At 33.6% G+C, this 23,161-nt stretch overlaps 2 protein-coding genes across 3 annotated transcripts in view; both read left to right on the forward strand.

Annotated features, from left to right (window-relative positions):
* Window positions 1-634: 634 nt before the first annotated feature.
* LOC108371362 (cathepsin L-like) overlaps window positions 635-23,161 on the forward strand; it is a 37,517-nt gene continuing 14,990 nt past the window's right edge. The window contains exons 1-2 of one of the 2 annotated variants that reach the window (XM_017626911.1): window positions 635-978; window positions 3,960-4,065. In XM_017626911.1, the coding sequence (XP_017482400.1) occupies window positions 3,973-4,065 (93 nt within the window). In that variant the 5' untranslated portion in view covers window positions 635-978; window positions 3,960-3,972. Of the gene's footprint in view, window positions 979-1,128; window positions 1,153-3,959; window positions 4,066-23,161 lie in introns of those variants that run through there. The other variant, XM_017626912.1, reaches the window with a different exon arrangement.
* On the forward strand, window positions 21,684-22,859 carry LOC108371363 (uncharacterized). Its single transcript, XM_017626913.1, has one exon. The coding sequence runs from the start codon at window positions 22,128-22,130 to the stop codon at window positions 22,443-22,445; it is 318 nt and encodes a 105-aa protein (XP_017482402.1). The 5' UTR covers window positions 21,684-22,127; the 3' UTR covers window positions 22,446-22,859.

The raw sequence follows: 23,161 nt of genomic DNA on the forward strand, positions 1-23,161 counted from the left end.
CGATAAAAATTGCTTTCAAGACTTGACGTGTCTGAAAGGGGACTTACCAAGCGCTCAAAAAGTTACCTATATTGATCACAAGTGACTAAATGTGGGAATCGGGACAGTGCTTATTAATGCAGTTTGCGCAAACTTAGTCAAACTAGTATTTGTGTGATGGAAGTATTTTCACGAACACGTCCAAAATTCGTTCGATTTCGAAATGCGAAATTTGTAGTGTTGCCGTGCAGTTGGTAGGAACATTTGCCACTATTTTTATGGATACGAATTTCAGTGAGGTTGTTCACGCTTGCCTGGTCATCAGGTCAGATATGTTATGTGCTTTGTTGAGGAAATAGTTTTCTCGCGGCTCACTTAGCAAGGCACTGTGTGTGGGTTCGTGTCTGTGTGTAAAGCGATTTTAGAGGCAATTAGTTGAATCAAAAGTTGGCTGCATCCCAACTTCATTGGAAGCGATTAGTTGAAATGCCGTTCCCACTAGGCGATTGTTGCTTTCAGTTGCCTTTAAATTGCCTCATGCAAACTATTAAACAAAATAACATGTGGTGTTAACCCTAGTGGTTCCGAACAGATGACTCGGCAAACAACAAAACAAAGAACGAGCGGGTAGTAAATAAATACAACGCAGCACAACAACAAATCTACGAAACTATAAACAAAATGGATGTAGAAAACAGAAAAACGAACAGCCCACGAATATAACCAGCTGCAAGTGCACGACAAAAAATTATTTGCAAATTGCGAGCGAAGCTGATTGGTTGTTTTTAATTAAATATTTTGCAGTACATTCAAATTTTTGTTTAATTATTACTTTGGAAATAAAGTGTATGCAGGTAGTGTAAACAGAAAGCTGCTGGAAACTAAATAGTATTGGAGTTGTGTAGTAGCGGAATCGCGATAAGGAGACATTTGCAGGGCAGCAAACAATAGCCATAAATACCGTGCGTTTTGCAATCGGACAGACGACACAAAGAATTGGTAATTATATTAAAATATACATACATATTATTTATACATACATATATCTCTATATTTTATAAGCAAATAACAGAAAGCAGTGAAATCTAGGCTTTTAGTTAATCTTGCTGATATTGCGTCATGTGACGGCTTGGCAACCTTTCTTTTGTTCAAACTCTACAGAGCGATTTGTTGGTAAGAAATAAAAACTGTTTTGCGCAGCAGTTGGATTGTATTGCTACCTGGTCTTCTTGCTGGTTTTCTGATCATTGGTAAACTGGATAGCTTGAACATTTGTCACAAAAATTAAAATTGAATTAAAAAGTTTCCAATGCCACACGAAACCAAAAAAAGCACTCGTTTACTTTTTAATTTGTTACACAGATTAGTAAACTCGAAAAATTTTATTTTCATGGATTTCAAATATTTATGTATGTATGTACATATGTATACAAAATGTTCCAAAATAAGGGCCTTTAACTTATCTATTTAAAATTACATATAGTTAAATCATTAGTTGAATTACAGAAAATTCTGATGTTAAGCTTAACTAATGATTTATCTATACTTTATACATATGTACACACATACATATACTTTGCAAATTTGTTACATATCCTATAAGTCAATTTGTACAATCATTTTCTAGTTTATTATCCGATCTCTTTAGGTACTCTTGATTATACCTCAAATCCTTACAGTGCTTACTGTTTATTATACCACCTAAAGTCATGATTCTTTTCCTTTTCTTGCTTGTTTATAAAAGTAGGTAAAAAGTTATCGCCCTGGAATTCATTTTAATAGATTATAAAAAGTACTTTACACATGTTTGTACATACATATTTATTAATGTTTGTTAGTCTTATTTGACGATTAATATTTTTGGCGTCTAAACATACATATTTACATAGCATGTCGCTTATTTACTAAAGTACTGTCGCAATCTAAATTATGCGATTGTTCAGGAGACGCCTTTAAAGTCTTAGATTTACTTCTAGAAAATATAGAAGTACCTATACATTTATATGAACATATGTACATACATGTATACATATTTCTACTCGCAGATCTTAGACCGAATTTTTTACACAATATGAAACCTTGATTTTAAAGGTAATTCTACATTATTATTTATAAAAATATTTTTTTTTCTATGCTATATTATTGATAAGATATGTTTAAGCATAGCATGGAACTCTCAAACATCATATAAATCGCTCAAAAAATGAAAAAGAATTTTTCCTCTACAAAAATTTCTTATACTAGCAACAGAAATAATGAAAAAATATTTCTTGTGACTTCTTCAAAGCTAGATACAGTCTGAATTTTTATAATCACCACAGGTTGAACTTAAAAGTATTAAACGCTTCACGTTTGACCTAATTAAAAACAAAAAAGGGTCCCTGTGACATAAAACTTATTGTACTGTGCAAAATTTAATATACCTACTACTTTTGCTTTCACAAAGAAATAAAAGATAAAGCATGAATAGCACCAAAAAATAAACAACTGCTCTATTTTCAATGACTAATTTATGCTGTTATCTTTAAGAGACTTTGCTTTAGCCTACTTGTGTCATTTTTCACCCTTCGTTTTAAGAGTCGGTTGTCTTGTCAATAAATGTACATATGTGCATAGTTTTGGTGCATTTGTTTTATCTATTCAGCTTAAGTATATACATACATAGTCTCTGCTTTGAAAAAAGCTATCGATGCTATGTTGAAGTGCATTTATTGTTTATTAATTACATATTTGCTATGTTGTTTGCGTGTTTGATTTCTACTCGTTAATTAAATCTTTACACTGCAGCGTTATATACATACATATTCATGTACAAATATAGTTATATTTTCTAACGACCCAAATATTAGGTTAGTATGCATAACAATTTGTACTATCCAAGCAAATTTTTAAAACAAAAACAGTTGCTTCGTTCTCTGTTTTGCTTTTGCTCTTCTAGTTTTATTCCTTTATTTGCTTTGCAGACGTGACAAAATTACGTGATGATTATAATCACCCGTAAATATTCCAATTAAGTCGTTGACATTGAATTTGGTATATGCATATACAGTATGCATTCTTTTTTTTAACAAAGAGTATACACTCCCAGTTAGCAAACTAAAAAAAGGCTTCTGAAATCCCTTATTTCTGTTTTGTTTTTAATTCATTTCTCTATTATTCACTGCTCTTTTATTGAATGACTAGAGTCTTATGCCTTTCAGCTTCCCGATCAGCTTCTCTCAGATAGGGAATATTTATATACTATACATACATACATACATACATAAAATAACAATGGCATAGTAAAAATTTATATTTCTCCCGTCTCGCTTGCTATTGGAAGATCTTGCAATATAGCTTTTAAAGTTCTTATTGAAAAACCATTTCGCAGATGTAAGTTGTATGTACATAACCAGGCAAATGTACATACATTGTTACGTATCCATATATACAATTTTAACTATATTGATACAATCCAGAGTATAATTTAGTTAGGCCTTTTTAATGTATAAATTTATTTTATTACATTTTTTAAATGAATTTGGAAGGATATTTACCTACCAAAATTATCTACTGGAAAACTACTAAGCAGAGATTTAAAATATAATTTAATTGCAATAACTCCGTAATTTCATGAAGATTTTTCACTTTTTGTATTTGCTTCACCTCGAAATCATTTGATTTGTTTCTTATATACAAATCGCTATTAGAAACGTAGTTTAAATGCACGCATATGCTACTTAAATATGTATGTACTTACATACATATGTATATTGCATATTTTTCTAATATTTCCATGTAAATTTCTGCTATCAATCCTGCACAAAAGTTGTTTAATGATAAAATATAAATTAATAATTTTTAAGATTAACGTTGAATGTTTAATAGGTTTCTGCAGATATGTATGTATGTATGTGCTTATTTACGCAATAGTTGCCGTATACGCTACACGCAGATCTGCCTTGTTCCCATTTCTAATTCACTGATTTTTAAATTTCTAGATCGATCGCCAAAATGCGCGTATTATTGATTTGTGTGGCGTTGTTCGCCTATACCAGTGCGGTCTCGTTCAGTGATCTCGTGAAAGAGGAGTGGTTTGCTTTTAAGGTAAGTGTTATAAAGGTAGTCTTTGAAGTATTTTAAAGTAAAGTTGAATTTAGTCGGAAGTCAACAAAATCTACCATACCAAATTAATAATTCTGCAAAGATATTCTAAAGCAATAAAGACCAATGGACTCGGTATTAGACTGGGCCAATGGCTGTCATTCAAAGGAATCGAAATTTTATTATATTGTTAGCACAACAACGAGGAACCCCCATCTTTCTAAAGATTTCACAGAAATCGGTTTATAACACATCTTTGACTTCGCTATCATCCATAATACTAGTCGAAATCTAGTAGAAATCCAACCTGTGGGATTTGGCCATCATCTATTGAATTCTAATATGAAGTTAAAATATACAGAGGTCAAAATATTTTTTAATTCTTACAAAAATAAATTTTTGAACGAGTGCATATGAAAATAACTATGAGCTCTTCAAATCCGCAAAAGTAATGATTTAAAAATGGATGGCTGGAAATCCCGAGTGTTTGTTGTTGTACCAAAATGAACTGAGGATGTTGCCCTTGGTCGGCTTACCACGGCCTAATAAGGTAATTTAGAATCCAAAATTGTTAAAGTATCCGGATGGTGCTGGTTGCTCACACCCATCTATTGTTGATATATGAAAATATTTGGAAGAATTGTTCAATTCCTTCACTGGTATCAACACATTCAACACAACAGGTGCTGCACGCGACAATCTTGCCAGGAAAATGTATGTACATATTTCTTGCTTTTTTAATTATTATTTATATATTCACACATGTATTTACTTTGAATGCATGTGCATGTTTCGATGCGTCGTAATGACTTTCTTTTGTTAATCACAACATGCACCCACATTACCCGTGCACTGGCTTATTGTTGTTGGTTGGCAAGCAGTGCTAAGACTTATTACGAATCCAGAACGGCGCTACAAAGGAAAGGTTTGCAAGATGTGACTCATTGGCGCAATCGATATGCATATAATTGTTGCCGCCAATTTTTAACGACACTTGCACATTTTCTTAGTATGCGCTGTCATAAAATGTTTCAAAACTACAAGCATTTATGCAATTTGCACGGGAATAGTCGGCTTATAGCAGCGTATTGGCTATAAATGCAGACACTTCAAGAGTTGTTAAGTGATTCATTTCTTTTTATTTTCATGGAATCAGAAAATGAGAATTAATGTTTTGTAAAGCATATTTCTCAACTGCTGTATTTATTACACTTATTTTGTATTCAATTTCGATCGTGACTCGAATAACAAAGCAGCTTACGGCATTCTGCTGTCTTCTTAAACGCTGAAAGCTTGCATCCTCCTTTATTTCTCAATAATGAATGTTCAATATATGCACAACCACGAAGAAAGGCTACATTCTAATATAGTTGCGTATATTAAATACTTTCCTATCCTTAAGTTTAGAAATAAAAGGGACATAAATAATAAATACGGTTTTATAGTGAAAAGTTCAATGCACCTACGTGATGCAACCTATTACTAAAAAAACCGTGAAAGGGTGTACCACGGGAGATGACTTTTTCAATTCTAGCCATGTATTTTAAGCAGTACCTAAATTTTTTTTCTGAAATGTTAGATAAGCTGCTCTAGCTTCCAAGTGCTCATATGAATCTTTTTGTTTCAATTTTAGTTAAGAGAATAGAAGCTTACTTGTATGTTGTATAATCTGATACATTTCTCTACTTATTATTCAAAGTTTACAGTTCACATAGCCTCACATTTTCTCCTAATGATCTATTGTTAATCGATTAGTAATAGAGATTAAATAATTTAGAGAGGTACCGATAATTTCTGCATACTTACCTACAAGCTTTTTTTTTTGATTATGACACTCTTCCAACAAAGGCACGATTATTATTTTGTCTAAAATATGTAGTCAATCAACCTAGCGATGACCGCTCGCCCTATGCTACATATGCGTGTACATAAGGGTGGTAGAAAAAACATGCAGAGGGGGAGAGTTTAAAAAGTAAAGCCCTCATCATAGGATTTTTCTAAATGGAAAATAAGGATTACCCGTATCTCTTTGTTAAAAAAAAAAACAAATTGATATTTTGAATTGCCTCAATCAATGAATGCATTTTATATGTGGAAAAAATCATTTTTCCAAGAAACGGTATAGGATTTTTGTAAATCAATGATGTAGTTCACACTTGCCTGGTTGTTGTTGTTGTAGCAGCATACAAATTCCCCAAAGACTTTTTGGGGAGTGTTGCTGGAGTGACAGTCCTTGGCCAGATATAAATCTGGGTTGTTGCGGTTACGTAGACCCGACTGTCGTGGGAACGACACTTGCCTGGTCAGGTTATCTGGTTGAAAATTACACTGGATCACAAATTTGAATTTTGAAATTGTTCTCCAGACGCCACTGTCCAATTTGTATGTAAAATCGCTCGCTGATGCTGAAAATCGAATAATTTTTTTTTGTATGGCTACGTTTTCGAGATATTTGCCTTTATTCACCGTTACGAACCAATTAAGTAATCGTAATACGATATACGGCAAATACAATTCTCTATAAACCCTATATACATTACTTTTCGATAGCCCTGCCAGTTTCTGAGAAATTATTTAAATTTTTCGATCGGAAAACACTGTCTCTCTTCAGGAGACATCCAATAACAAGTCCCAATTGTTTTTTTAATCATTTTTTTAATATCAATTTTAATATCAAAGGTAAAATAAACAATTGAGTATTATTATTGGACGTCTCCTGAAGAGTAACAGGGTTTACCGATCGAAAAATATTGATTTTCAGGAATTCTATCTCATTTCTACAAAAAACTGTTTTTGTATTTTATCATGGAAAACTTCGTGGGCAGTTCTTAATATATATATATCTTTTTTAACAAAAAAATACGGGTATTCTTCTTTTCCATTTAGAAAAATCCTAAGGGGTGAGAGCTTAACATTTTAAACTTTTTTTTTTTTGAACCAACCTAGTGCACATTTGTACGCTATTCTATTTTTAATTCTTGTGATAGTGATTATTCCAGCATATTTCTTTTGAACTCTACGTTTTGCAAACTGTTATTGCATCGAGCAAATTGCAATCAGCTTCTTGCTGCGTAATTCCAATGAAAACACGCGCCGGCGAGATCACATGGTCACACAGACTGATACGATAGACAGACAGCTTGGACTAGTGTGGAAACTGCATTAATCCATGCAGCGCATTTTAATCAGCTTCTCTTTATTTATTTATTTGTTTATTTTGAATGCTGAGTGCCAGCCTTTGCTTATCGCAAATAAATTCTAAAATTGCTAAAGCAAAAAAAAAAAAATGATCAGCCAATTATACATTTTGGTGGAATTTTTCGATTTTGCTTTTATATGCTTTATACAACTTTTAATTTTGGACAAATCTGTTGTAAATGCACTCTCTTTGTGTTTCCTTTTTTGATTTTCGTTATTCGTCACTTTCCCATGTAAACTTTTCGGTCGTTTGCCGCGTTTTACAATTGCGCTGTTGTTTTACTCATTCATTCGGGTCAGTCAATGATAGTAGCTCCAAATCAGCAAAATAAACAAATACTCTTATTATTGTTATCTATCATTTATTGGTGTCGATTTATATACAAATATTGCTTTTCAAAAGTTTTTATCAGCTAATGTCATTACTCCTTGGTGTGTTAAATATTGTATATATATATATATATATATGTACTAAAATTTGCTTATCAGCTTAGTATAAGTGAATAGGTATTGCGAGACTATGAGCAAATAATAACAATTTGAGAAGTGTCTGCGTTCGAACTTAAATTTATACCCAACGAATGTTTTAGAAGTATTAAATGTGAATAAGTTTGCAATAAGTCAATTCAGGGAGTGTCTTTTTGCATATTTATAGGGAACGGTGCTTTTCATTCAGAAATGCATAAAAGTTTACATTTTATACTTATTAAATTTGTGAGGAATGGTAGACTGCAGTCACGATAAAGCGTATAACAAAAACCATCTGCCGTTTTGTAAGACCTTTCATTTGTGTGACAACAACTATGCGGGCAAAACCAATCGGAGGAGAAGCTCGGCCAAGCATAAAGTCAGTGTTGCATTTTTTGGTTAAAAACTACTTGTTTCAATTTTGAAGAATTCTGTCCATGTTTATTTCCTGACAGTCGCCATAATGCACTCGTTAAGCTGAAGCTAATATAGTACATATCGACACCTGAGTGGAAGATGGACCTATCTCGGCAGCCAGCTCGAAAACGCCCTATCTCGGAAAAGTTTTCAACAGCAGAATTCGGTCCAAAAACGCTCTATCTCACCTGCTGATTCAAAAATGCTCTATCTTAGGACATTTTCAATATATTTTCGATAGGGCGTTTTTGAACCGAATTCCGAGATAGGGCGATCTTCAACTAAATTCTGAGATAGGGTGTTTTTCAACAATATTCTGAAATAGGGCGTTGTTCAATCGAATTCTGAAGTAGGGCGTTCTTGAAAAGTTTTCTGAGATAGGGCGTTTTCGAACTGGCTGGCGAGATAGGTCGATATTCAACTCAGGTGTCGATATGTAACTTCCCTTACACATTTTGTTGTCAAATTGCGCAAATAAAAGTCCACTATTTAATGTAATGCGTGAAAAGTACTTGGTATCACTTTTCAGATACAACTTCAACTGCACTTTGCGTTCTGCAAATCGTTTTCAAAAACAAATTTCAAATTACTTATCTTGCCATGATATTTTAAATTTTTTGCAGAAGTTGCTCGTAAACTATTTAAATGGTGTGCGACGCCCTAATTGGCGAATTGGTTTGAAATAAGAGAAAAGGAAAATATATATGAATAAAATATCAAATAGGAGTCGTTAGCAATTACTTTACATGCTTGGCATGAATTCAGATAATTTAAAACTCGGTACATCTTAATGATCTAGATACCGATCTTCCTCCAATTTCAGATTCACCACATTAACTATGTTGAGTAGGCAAGATTATTGAAATTTTATTCGTATGTACACATGTGGCGGCACAATTTCTTGGCATGCTTTTAGGCGGAAAACAGTGGGGCTACACAACACAAGCGATAAGCTAGCTACTATCTACGCAGGGTCGTCTGGTTAGCGTCAGTTGCTTGTGGAAGTCAAAAAAGGGCAAATATGTTTTGCTGTTTGGGATGAATGTATTTTCTTCGAACCTTTTGTACGAATAATAAAAATTAAATTCCCCTTTTCTATCTGTGTTTTTTTTTGTACTATCGGATATGATTAAAGCTATTAGATTAGCCACTATCTTGGTGTTTGCCATTATCTATATCGTTAACATGCCAAATTCACTTTATCCTTACAATTATATATGCATATTTATATTATTGAATGTTTCAAATTTCATAAAATCAAAAAAGATATTTAGCGCCAAAAAAGTTGTAAGTGAACACTTGAACTCAGATCGAAAGTCATGTCTTCCGAATTTAGTGAATTGACGTCAATTATGTATGTATAGTACATATGTAGCTGTCTGCCCTGCGCATATTTCTAGATACTAGACATTTGCATGAATGTTTGAGATAATAACATGGCATAACCACCTTGTTTGAGTTGACATGACATAGCAATGCATGACATTTTTGAAAAAGACCTTTTTACAGAAAATGTTGAATTTTGCTGCTTTTTTTTATATGCGAGTGATGAAAGCAAATTAATATTTTTAGTCGAATTTCAGCATAGAAGACCTAGAATCCTGGAACAATTGGCGATATTTAAGATGAAGATAATAATATTGACCCCAAAACTGTTAAATAAAAGTAAAGCCCACAAAAGCAAAGTTTTAATAAATGCATCAAATGGGCTGAACAAAACGATATTGAACTCTCCAAAATATTTGTTCTAAGAAGTTTGCAGGAGAAAGCAGTTAATTTCAGCGTTATACGAGCGAAAAAGCAATCACTTATCGCTGATGTTTTTTTTTTCTAATAAGAATTAAGCATATATTCGTACATTTTGTTTTACAATTTTCTTTAAATTTTTGTAGTGCAGACCTTCTATGAGGCTCATATCCAACGTAGAGTCGGATTTTATTCAATTCTCATAATAAAATTTTAATACGATATAACGTATTTTTCGATATAGCGTATAATCCCACACTTCCAATCATTCGTTATACTGGACGACCACTGTAGGCACTTTTTTGGTTTTACGGCGACGAAAACGAACAGCAAAAATAATCGGAAGATGCCAGATCTTTTATATATATATTTTTCTCATTATTTAAAATTAATTTAAGACATGTGAATTTTTCTTAGTGATAGATTTCGGGACCCACGGGACCCGCGTAACAATTCTGAAAAAGGTCGGGATGGGCGGGTTCGGGCCTTAAAATTTGAGTTTCGGGATGGGCGGGATCGGGACTGAATATTTAGTTCCGTGCCCATCTCTACTTCATACGACGCGAAAAAATGGGGATGAATTAGTTGTGCATTCATAAGTGAATGCATTCATGCAGATGTCTACTAGATACATTTACTCGTATACATACATATGTACATATGTATCTAAATACAGTCCGAACCAGTAATTGGAAATGAAATTACAGCTTCTTATGAATAAATGGCGATGTACACAAGAGAAAATAATAAAAACTTGATTTGTCGCCCATACACAACATGTATTAATCCTACCTACTTACATATCGACGTTTAAAATACAAAACCTGCGTAACTGGCATTTGCTGCCAAAAATTGGATTTGCTCACACCAGCTCTTGGCTCAATCTTTATTCATTCGTCCTGAAATATACTAGTCAGAAATGCGATTGCTTTATAAAAAGGAGAACCATATTGAAATATGAGTGCTTTTACTCTCTAATTATAATAATTTATGCAACCTCACATAAGCGGTTTTGCATTTTGTTGATACGTGGTTTTGTACTTTAAACAACGATATGTGTACATATGCAGATAGTAGCACCCTAAAAAGGAGAAACATCGAATAATTGGACATAATAATTGGAATAATAATTGAACACATAATTGGAATAATACTTTTGAGATGAGGTACTTCAAGCGTTTCTGTTCGTTGAAAAGGGGGCATTCCTTTTATACATATTTATGCATGTACTACATCCGCACATACGTACATAGTTCCAGGCTCTTTAGAAAATTACATCTTGCAAGTGTTGTGGTAAAAGTTAAAAGTTGATTTATGTACATATTTGCAATATATTTATCCGAATCTGGTGGATTTCGCAATCAATGCATCAATTCGATTTAACTACAAATAACTTACTGATATAAACTAATTAGACATCGTGTAATACCTCAGAGCGATCTGTGAAGGATTGACGAAGAAAGTTATTCTTGAATTTCTTGTTCAGAACTTTATAAAAAGAAAAGGGAGCTGACCAGAAATATTTTTAAGCCGTGAGCACCTTTTTGGATACATTTAACAAAAAAAAAAAATCGATCGCTTGTTTTTGATGAGTTTTCATTAGGTCAATCGAAGCTGATATAGGCTAAACCTCAAATACAATCCTATTACTAACAAAATGAGTACTTTGATAAGTACTTTGGTAATTAGTGATTATGATAATGTGAGCACTCATATGATACTCAGCTGTCTTGTAGGGACTGAATTTAACGGAGCTTTTAGTATTGCTTTTTCAGACTTTTTCAATTAAAATGCGATAACGAGCAAAATGAGAAACTACATAGAATTATGGTAAATGTATGTAAATTGATCGATAACAAAATTTCGATGATTAGATCGATAACGATGCGGATGTATGTAAGTGTCGTAACTCTATAAAAATATCTCGATCAATTCATCGATAACTAAATCGATTACAAATTCGATAAATATGCAATGCAAGCGCTATTTCTACGCATTTTACTGTCAAAATGCGAAGTCGAAAGTCTACATTCCCCTCTAAACTGTCGTAAATAAAAATTGCAAGGTGTAACTGCAACTGAAATTACGCAAATCGCTTCCGTGAAATAATTTCAACTTCCTTGTGCTGCTCTAGCAATTTTCATTTCTACTGCAAGTGCTGTCAAACCAGGGCTGCTTAATTATATAAACAAAAAAATTTCTTTTCGTTTTTTAGTAAAGAATAAAACAACGTATCAAAAAATTTCATTTGCTTATTATCAATAAACAAAAAAAACTTTTTAATTAACGTTTTTCATTTGCAATCTCATAAATTGTTTATAATGACTTTTGCTAAAATTTCAAAATCAAAAGTTATCAAAACAAATTCTATGGCTTAGTATATATCAGTCATGCCCAGCGCAGGGCACTTGCATATGGAATTCTGCCAGCGCAGGGCACTTGCTTATGGAGTTCTGCCGACGTTGGGCAAGACTGGTATATATGTACATACATACATACGTACATGCATACATACATATAGTATCAATTGATTTCATTCAAGGAAATGGCGTGTCGTCAATTTCCGCTGTAGCGTATGTAGTGCATATTGTTAGGAGCAATATTTAACTTCTTCTGGCGGGGCGACATCTACCTCTAGAGTCTTCTAATTGATACCTACGAACAGGTTTTATAGAAACTTTGTCATAAATACCTTTACTATATTTATAGTATAATAAAAGGTGGTCTGGACAACAACATTGCAAGTTGATAAAAGCGTTGTAATATGTAAAGAAAAATAGTTTCGTTAGTTATCTAAAAATGCAACAATAGAAAATTTCCTTTGTTGATTATAAAAAAGGAAATATCAATAGTTTTTGTCAATGTTATTGTGGCTTATTAACATTTTAATTTTAATATTGTTACTGAGCTTTGTACCACGATTATTTTATTAGGAAAAATGGAAAAGGCAACAAAGCAGGGATCGAACCCGCGTCATCGATGTGCAAAGTCAGAGGCGTTAACCACTGTGCTGCTGAAGTCTAGAAAAAAGAAGTCTGATGAGGAGATGTGGTGATCTCCAAGATAGCTGCTATAACTTCTACCGCTTAGATTTTGTTGCTTTTTCCATGTTTCCTAATAAAATAATCGTGGTGCAAAGCTCTATAACAATATTAAAATCAATAGTTTTTTCTTTTATTATTTAAGAAGAAAATTGTATGCCATAGATTTGCATCTTATAATAAGAGTTGTATAGCATTATGCGAAGTGTTTTTGTTAAATAATTAAGAAATTGTTAACAAAACGCTGTTAATAAATTATAAAACTAATTGAGGCGCAAAATTAATATCGCTTTAGTGATACCATCACTCGAACCTGACCTATAGTCAATAATTATGTATTTTAAAGTCGAAAAAGCTCGCTCTACGTTGACTTGCGTAACGGGAGTTGCATACATAATTTTATATGGCTGGTACAAGGTACTATGAGTAAATTTTTTTGACTCCCAATGGTCTGGTTCAGGGGCCTTCATATCGCAATTATCGTAGAATGCTTCCGTAATTGAAAATGTTTCTGTGGTATGGTGTGTGTGGTATCAAGTGCCAAAAGGTCGGAATCCTCGAAAGGCGGACTGGGAGAAGTTTGATTGCTCCTTGAAACGAGAATACCAAATATCTCTGAACTCAAAAACCATTAAATCAATTGAAGAGGCGACCCGCAAGGTAACAAGTACTTTGATTGGTTGTTTTGAGAAAAAAGGACAAATACGCCACAAAATGCGTCACACGGCAACACTCGACTGATTTGACACAGGGCTGCACAATAACGTTATTTTTTCAATAAATGAAAATAAAAAAGCAAAGTTTTCTTCGAGTTTTTAGTAGTCATCATGACCAATATCAAGAAAAATTTTGATCATGTGTTATATGGAAGAAATGCGCAAAACCCTCCACAAAAAAAAAATTCTAAAAAATCAACGGTAATTTTTAATACCTTTTCTTGAATTACAATTGAATGGGCTACAAAACTGCATACCCGAAAATTTTCAAATATTCTGATTAAAAATTTGTAAATTTGATGACAATTTTTTTAAGTTTGATTAATTTTTTTTTGCAATTTTTTCAAGCGTTGAAACTTTTATTATTGTGGTTTCTGTTACAGATTGAACTATATTTTAGATGAAAATGATTAAAAATAAAAAAAAGCAAACATAATTTGCAAACAATATCATTATGAATTTCGTTTCTAATTAGTTGAACGCAGGTGTATGTCTGATACCAAAGGTACATACTAAATTCCTACTTACATAAGGCGGCCACGCCTTTGTTAAAGTAAAGGAGATTCGGCAGATAAGTGGTAAGTACCGCCGGTTGTAGTTTAAGTTGCTGGTAAGGTATTGACCGTCAGCCGGCGGTCGTTACCACTTCCCTGCCGAATCTCCATTACTTTAACAAAGGCGTGGCCGCCTTATGTAAGTAGGAATTTAAAATGTACATTTGGTATCAGACATACTTCTGAGCCGCCTTATAAAGTAAGTTACGTAAAACGTATAGCAGTTGCTCGGAGTAGTTCGGCGCTTGGAAATAACTTGTCGGGGGTGTTCATTTTGTGTTTTACTAGTAGATGACATTGGTCATGATGACAATTTAGGTACTAAAAACTGAAAGAAAACATCGCTTACCTAGTAAGGTACTTACATATTTTCCGAGTGGGTATCGATGTAAAAAGCAAAAACGATTTTGTATTTTCGTTTATTGATAAAATTAACGTTATTGTGCCGCCCTGTGTCAAACCAATCGGGTGTTGCCGTGTGACGCGTTTTTTGGCGAGTTTGTATACATTTATAAAAATGTCTAATAAAATATGAAAAATACGTGTAATTAAACTATTCTACTGATATGGAGTATTGATTACACAACTTTTTCATCATCATTCCAATCAAATGGTCTAAAAACTCATTTCCGCAGCACATAAAGCTAGAGTACGCTCTATTTTTAGAATCTTAACTCGGTTTAAAGCGAGAAAAGGACTTGCAGTAGACCATCGCTGCGGTCTTCCAAAAAAGTACTCAACGCACAGACGGTTCTATAATGCAAAATTCAGAAAGAGACATATACTACTTCGTTGGAAATTACCTAAGGTCTTCAGCGCTCCACATCCCGTACAACCCTTCCAATTTTGAAACCAGCCTAAATTTGGCATTTTTTGGGCAGATTTGAGGATACTAGTAAATGAAGGGCTTTTTTGTATTGTTCTTCTGATGCAGCAGTGGGCCTATGGCATAGAATTTATTACATAAGAGAAATGTTGGAAGCTCTCATGCTACCCTGCGTCAAGGTAGGGATACCATTCCGCCAAGGCAATTTATGTAAAAATGTCAAAGCACTAGCGGAGGCCGCAATTACCACATATCAAATTGCAATCGTATTGAAAATGTTTTGAAAAAATTTGCGACGCTTGGAAAGCTATTCTTTCGCATTTTAGTTAAGCGGCCGCTTTGCTGTAGTGGTTAGCAGTGCGCCCTTCCACTCCGCACGGCCTGGATTTAAGCCCAAAAGCCCAGTCAAAACAACACCACAAAAAATATCCAAAAAAGTGTTTTTCCTGACGGCGGTCGCATCTCGGCAGGCAATGGCAAACCTTCGTATGTATTTCTGCCATGAAAAACAGCTTCGGATCGCCGTTCGGAGTCGGCGTAAAACTGCAGGACCCTCCGCAAGGCGAATTTATACAAGGTGGTGTTGCTGGCGAATTTAGATTACAACAACGACAACCACATGTTAAGTGTGTTATGTTAAATCTCAATTCACCCCAAAATCTACATGTATTTTGTTTTTGCTTTTGATGGGTGTGCTGTCAAATCAGTAAATCAGCTGATTTTACAGCACCACCTTGTATAAATTCGCCTTGACCCTCCCCTTTGTGTGACAACATAGAGACGTACAAAGCGGAGGAGAACCTCGGCCAGACACTAACATAAATATTTATGTGTAAGCGTCATTCTATTATTATCATTAATAACACAAATATCGCGCCAGTGCAAAGTTGTTTTACAAACATTTTAAAAATAGGCACTACAAGCTTTTTTGTGGTTGAAAATTTTTAAATATATTATTTCCCAAAAATGATGTTAATTAAATTAAATAACGACTGTATTAGGTGTAGCACATTAAAAATATTTTGGTTGCGTGCTTGAATTTCTGTTCTTGCTCCCTGTCCGTTTTTTTTTAGATCAAAGTTCGACCAATACATACATATGTATGCATGAAGTCGGACACTCCTTCCAACCAGTGGCAGCATAAAGTCCCAACCTGCCAAACAACCGAAAGTTAATGGTTCTCGGCATATCTGCTGCGCTGCAATTTGCCCGGGTTGTTCATATGTCCATGCCTTGAGGCCTGCCAATGCTCGTTTGTGAAACTGCATTTCATGCGACGGCGAGTCAATTTGACGCGGAATGTCGGTGTTCGCGAAAATCACAACCAAAATTGAGAATAGGATAAATAAAGAACGAAAATAGCGCCATTAAAGAATTAAAAAAAAAAACGAACAACAATATGATACTGTAATTTGACTAAATAACGCTGGCGATTTAATAAAACCAAAAGTCAAGGTGGAACAACAATAATAAACACCATTTATTAATAAAAGAGCAAACTAACTGAGTACAACAAATATTTATGTACATGTGTCTAGTGCCTATATCAACAAGAGTGTAGTAGCGATTCTACAATAGCGCAGGGATGGAATTTCAAAATTTCAAAATGTGCCTAATGGTCGTCTAAAATAGTGCCGAAAAGAAGATGAAAGTGCCACAAAATTAAATTTCTTTTAAGGCGTTTTAAGGACAATATATTATTATAAATAAAATTTTTTAAATACACTGAAGTGCCCTCGGCAGGCAATGGCAAACCTCCGAGTGTATTTCTACCGTGAAAAACAGCTTCTCATAAAAATACAATCGCCGTTCGGAGTCGGCATAAAACTGTAGGTCCCTCCGCTTTGTGTGACCACATCAAGGCGCACGCCACAAGTCGGAGGAGAAGCTCGGCCAAGCACTAACATATGTATAAGCGCCAATCTATTATTATTATTAATATAATAAATATTAATTAACTAAATTATTACAGTAAATCACTTTTATGAAGGATTCCTTAGGCATACATATACATAAATCCATAGTAAAATTACACAGAATTCCAATTACGGAGGGGAAATAGATACACCGAAATATAGCTATTCTGACATCCTTACACACATATGTATGAACCTATATGCGAAATAATGGCAGTGAGACATTTTGACCAGTTTCACATATTCTTTTCATTGATTATTTTTTGATTGATTTTATATAAAAGTCTAATTCATAATTTAATAAACACAATATATGTAAGCAAATCGGCATTTCAAACTTTGTACAAAAATTATAAAAATTCAGCAAGTTTTCGCAACAACAAACTTTGATTTCTGGATTTTTGGGGAGACTCCCAAATTTTTGATTTTATGCATTTTTTTCACTTAGAATCTTTCTAAAAATTCTGAATTAAAAGCTTGTTCAGCAGTTTGTAAATATTTTCCAGGCATTTTATGCCAAATTTCTATATTTTATGATCGTGCCAAAACAGGATGAATTGTGCCAAAAGTGCCTCTGAGAATGCAAGTGCCAAACAAGGCACTATTGAGTCTACTTTTCCATCACTGGTACAGCGCCGCGATAACAGGGAGGTGGCTGACTGATCAAGTTGGAGGAAGTGAAGCGGTCATGCGAGTAGTGGACATACGTTGCAGAGGCCATTCGACGGCAAATATCAGCATATGTTCACACAAACATACCTACGTATGTATATACATATGTGCAGTCAGAGTCAAAAGTTAGTATACAACCTGTTCTAATATAATACATAGTACTAGGTTGACCGAGCTGCATATATGTACTTTTTAAAGTTTTCAAGATTTGGATAGCTTTAAAAAAAATATTTTAGAAATAAACAAAAAATAGGTTTTCGATATCTATTAAGTAAATTCCTGTCTACTCTAAAATTTAGGTGGACACCCTATTCCGCAATACGCTGGAATGAATGGTACATATCTTTAGCATATGTGTACTGTGTATACATAAAAAAATTTCGATTGAAATTAACAAAATAAAAATTTGTATTACATAGAACCCTGGCAATCCTGATGGAAAATATTTTCTGACCAAAGTTCTCAACAATACCTTTCATTTGATACCCATATTGCGATGTTTTAGATAAATTGTGTATAATCGGAAATAAGTGGCAACCTTACACTATTATCCTAAGAGATAACATTTTTTATATAAAGAAAGCATTGTTTAAGAACCTTCTTTTGGTACCCATGAATAGTAATATTTTACCTTTTTTTTTGTAAACAAAAAATTAAATAAATATGCTATTCAAAATAGGTGGAAACCTTAAAAAAATCTTTTTGAATTAGGGATCTTTAAAATACCTTCCATTTGATACCCATATTATGATGTTTTAATTAAATTTTAACTAATTTCGAATAGGTGGCAAGCTTGTACGAGTCTTCTCGGAGATAATGTCTATTCAGATAACCTTAGAATCCAAAACATTATCTGTGTACAAAATTTCATCAAAATCGTTAGAGCCGTTTCCGAGAACCTTATGGATATATATATGTATATACAAGAATTGCTCGTTTAATGTAATAAGATTCACAATTATTTTCTTGAAACAATTTTTGATAAATAAATAATATAAACCATATAAAACAAGTTTCACACTTCTTGTGCAAGTCGCAATAATTCACAAAAAAATTCAAAAACTTTTTATTCAGAATTTTCAGAAAATTTCCGAGTATGTAATTTTGTAGCCTATTTAATTTTAGTACCACAAAGTTCAATTTTCAAGTCGCAAAAATTACCGTTGCACATTTTCTTGCATATAAAAATTGATTTTGATCATGCATCTATACATATAATTAAATTGTAATAGACCGATATCTGTACATTATAGATATTAAAGATAAATTAATATGGAAGGTCTTTATTACAGCACCAGAAGCCAAATCAACAATTTTTCGAATTTGTGTCTGTCTGTATGGTTGTACGAGCATCACTCGAAAACTAATGCATGGAATTGAATGCAGTTTTCACTAATGTTCTGTCAGCGGCCTAGCTTAAAATATAGAAAGAAAAAAATTTGAGTTTTGCCACCGGTTTTAAAATTGCAGTGTAAGTAAATTGATAAAATAGAGTAAATATTGCAATATTGCTGTCAAAAGAAAGAGGTCTAAGAAGGCTTACAGCCGAATACATATGTATATGTTGGTTGAAGGTTGTCATCTGTTTTATTTTTTTTTTAATCGATAAGATAAATTTAATATGGTTATGTGGGAGTCAAACTGAAAGGTTTAGAAAAGTTTACTGCAGAAAATATTTTCAATTAAACTGATAAAATAATGAAATATTTCAATACGGCTTTTAATCAGCACAAAAATATTTTTAAGGCGCAGTGAAGCACGCCGGGTATTTGCTAGTTCTGAATAAAAAGTTTCAAATTTTTATGGAAATTTTTTTAATTTTTGTGAATGTTTATAAAGTTTAAAGTCCAGCTCTCAAGAAAAATCCCAAGAAATATTTTTCATTATTTCTGTTGGTTGAAAAAGTACTTTGCTTTTGCTGTAAATTTTCTTGAAGAAGTAAATATTCTAGAGTTTTTTTTCTTGAGAGCTGTAAACAGCCCTTGAAGGGTGAAACTTTGATTTATATGGTACATGGTATGGCATGAACTACATTTGCATAAAAATAATTGTGAATATTATATTAGAATAAGGTGTATACTAACTTTTGACTCTGACTGTATGAAGTCGGCTGCAGATAGGCAAATTTTTGTGCCGCTGGCGATCTGAGTTTATCAGTTTTATGTCGAACTACTACCTACTCGTTATAGTACTTGTAATATCCCCTCACTTGATAAGCGTGCGCATATAGGCGGCTTTGTGTACAACCAGGGTTGCCACTGAAAAAAAAAATACTTACCATCCAATTGAAACAGATTTACCAAATCAGGAAAATATCTACCACTAACTCTTTTTAGTTATTTTAATAAAGACTATATTTTTAATCTATAAAAATGGAAATTTGTATCAAGAAACTTTTTATTTAACCAATGATATGGTATTTGCAATCCTATTAATTGCATCTCTTCAGTTTGGAGTTATTATAGACATATACAGTGACTCCGTTGGTAATTTTTTTAATATTCCCAATGTTTTTCAAGTAAAAATTTGTTTGCAATTTTTATTTGTATGAGAATATTGTTGACGCTTTAACCAAACCTACAAAAATCAAAAATTCAGGCTATCTACACATTTAGAAAAATTCTAAAATTTTGTCATTTCTTACTCTAAATTTTTGGAACAGTTTTGGGTATGCAATTTTATAGCCCATGGAATTTTAGTAGCTTAAGATTACCGTCGACTTTTTTTATTTTATTTTTTTTTGCCGCCGGTCTTTTGTGGTTTTTGATCATTTACCAATTGCCATTTATATAAACTGGCGTTGATTTTTTAATTGTTTTTTTTTTTTTTTGCGAATAATCATAGTTTTTAATTACATACCTGTCCATGTTTTCTTTTTATTTAAAGTTTGATTTCAAATATTAAGGCAGTAAAAAGCTCCTCAGGATTCCATTAAAATGAGTTTTGAATGAAACACAATATATTCGCCTTTTATCGATATAAATACATGTCGAACACCGTCTTCAAAAGAGTCACAACTCAAAATAATACGTTTGAGAAAATGCGAAAAACTATTTCTTAGCACATGATAATCACATGGGCAAGGGCGACTTAACCTGTTCCTTTTTTTAACAAATTATAATAAAAGTTTGCTCCAGCTTTTGCTAAAAGGTAAATAAAAGTTCTGTGCACATTTTTAGCGCATAATTTCAAATTGCCAAATTTTGAGTTGTGACTCTTTTGAAGACGGTGTACGATATGTATGCATGGTGTAATGAACTGAAGGTGGCGCATTCCCGAAACCGCTACTTTGGTTTTGCCGACTTTGACGTTTATAGCAATACGTAAACAAACTTTTTGTTTAGAAACAAGTGCAAACGTATTGTGTACTTTCAAGGGAAAAATCAAAGTAATTCGTGCGTTCTAAATTAAAAAACATTTTATTTGTAATAAAAACTTTATAAAAATGTCGTGTCGTGTGTTGAATTGCAGCAGCCGTAGGGGTAAAGCCTCCAAATGCAGTTTTTTTGTTTCCCTGCGACGACGCCTTGGCCAAAAAGTGGGTAGATGTCTGCCGCAGGAGAAGCCAAACAATTTAGACCTATTCTTTTGAACACATTTCAAGAGTGGTTGTAGATTTTTTTGTTAACGTTGTGTTTAATTTGCTATATTCAAAGATGGCTTGAGAAATTGGTGAATCGTGAAGAAAACAAGTTTTCTCACTGCAAATTCACAACTGTCAACTTATTGTTCTTCGCCATATTCTTTGTTTACCCATTGCCACAAATTTCATTCTGCGGGAATGCGCAATCTTGTATTCTATCGTTCTTGATATGTATGTGAAAAAAGTGTGCGGTAAAGCGTTCAAAATTTAGTGAAAATAAGTAGTCTACACTTTTGGAAATAAATTTATAATATAAAGATAACTAGGAAAAATAAAGCGCGAACGAAAAGTTTTATTAGTTTTTAAACAAAACACTTAAAAAAATCGACTAAAATGAACAAAAACTCTTTACCAACCCAATTTTTGTTACCAGCCCAAATTTTTTTTACCAACCCAAATTTTGTTTACCAGATTTGGTTATAATTTATCAATGTGGCAACCCTGTGTACAACTTTAGCTAACGACTCAGCTGCAGCATGACAGCGACAACAATACAACTGGGCGTATGAGCCGTGCTACGGCAATGTTCGACTTCAAGCAGTACGGGCTGCCGCCGCGTCATTTTGTGCTTACTCAGTCGTGCTGTTAGTTCGATGGACATGGCACCTAGCAGCAGTTGCACGCGAATAGTGGAAGTGTAGTGACGGGCATAATGTGGACGACGACGACGACGACGAAAGTTGTTTGATATTCGAAAATTCTTTCTTTTTTTTGTTGATCCAATCGAAGCGGCGTTGTACGACAAGAAGTGACTAACAGCACAAAAGCCAGACAAGCATTCATCCTACGTATTGTGGAGCGCACAAAAAGCACACGGAATTTGGTTACATAAGGACGGCAAAAAAATAGAATAACATCAGCACGCAGGATGTCTGTTACTGAAGCAGTCAACAAAAGCCTTGCGGCAATCGGCTCCACCGCATCGGAACAGCCTCCACAGCAACAGCAGGAAACAAATTTGATGTTGGACATTGTCGTACCCTCAATAATTTTGTTCGTCATGTTCGCCGCAAATGCTGTAATATTCGCTTTCATTATGCGCAAGAGAAGGAGTATTGTATGGGAAGATCGCAGCATATACCAAGCGTGCCTAGATCCAACGGAGCCAGCGACATCGGCGGGGACAGTGGCGACGGCGGCGCAAGGTGTTGCTGTCTCGCTGGAAATGGAGCAGCTCAGGAAGTAGATGCGGAGGGGGAGCAAATGGAATAAATGTTCAAAGTTACTAAATTAAATTTAAGTGGTAAAAATCAATTAATGTGCTGGCGGAGGGGAAAAAATATTTTTTTTTTGTGTTTAAACAATTAAAGCGCGTTTAAAGCGCTCAACAAACTGCTAAAAATAAAATAAATTGGACTGTACACTACAAAATACTAAACTCAAGCAACATACTGCATACAAATAAATGAATCCTAGAAAGTAATAACAAACAAAAAAACAATAAAGGAAACGAAGGCTGCTACTCAGATGGGTACCAAGCTGCATTTATATCCAATGTTTTATTTAAACAAAAAATATTTTTAAGTGAATTTATACACAATCCTCCACCATACTGAAAATAGTACTAAGTAATATTCATAAGCAAGAGATTAAAAAGTATGGCAATAAANCTTTAAACAAAAAATATTTTTAAGTGAATTTATACACAATCCTCCACCATACTGAAAATAACGGGTGATTTTTTTGAGGTTAGGATTTTCATGCATTAGTATTTGACAGATCACGTGGGATTTCAGACATGGTGTCAAAGAGAAAGATGCTCAGTATGCTTTGACATTTCATCTTCAAAAAGTAAATGTCATGGACCAATCTAACGTTTCAAATAAAGAACCGATGAGATTTTGCAAATTTTATGCGTTTTTTTTTAAAAAAAAGGTATCAAGCTCTTAAAAAATCACCCGT

This window comes from Rhagoletis zephyria, unplaced genomic scaffold (genome assembly GCF_001687245.7).
Source record: "Rhagoletis zephyria isolate East Lansing unplaced genomic scaffold, Rhagoletis_zephyria_1.1 Rzeph_scaffold_04917, whole genome shotgun sequence".
NCBI lineage: Eukaryota > Metazoa > Arthropoda > Insecta > Diptera > Tephritidae > Rhagoletis > Rhagoletis zephyria.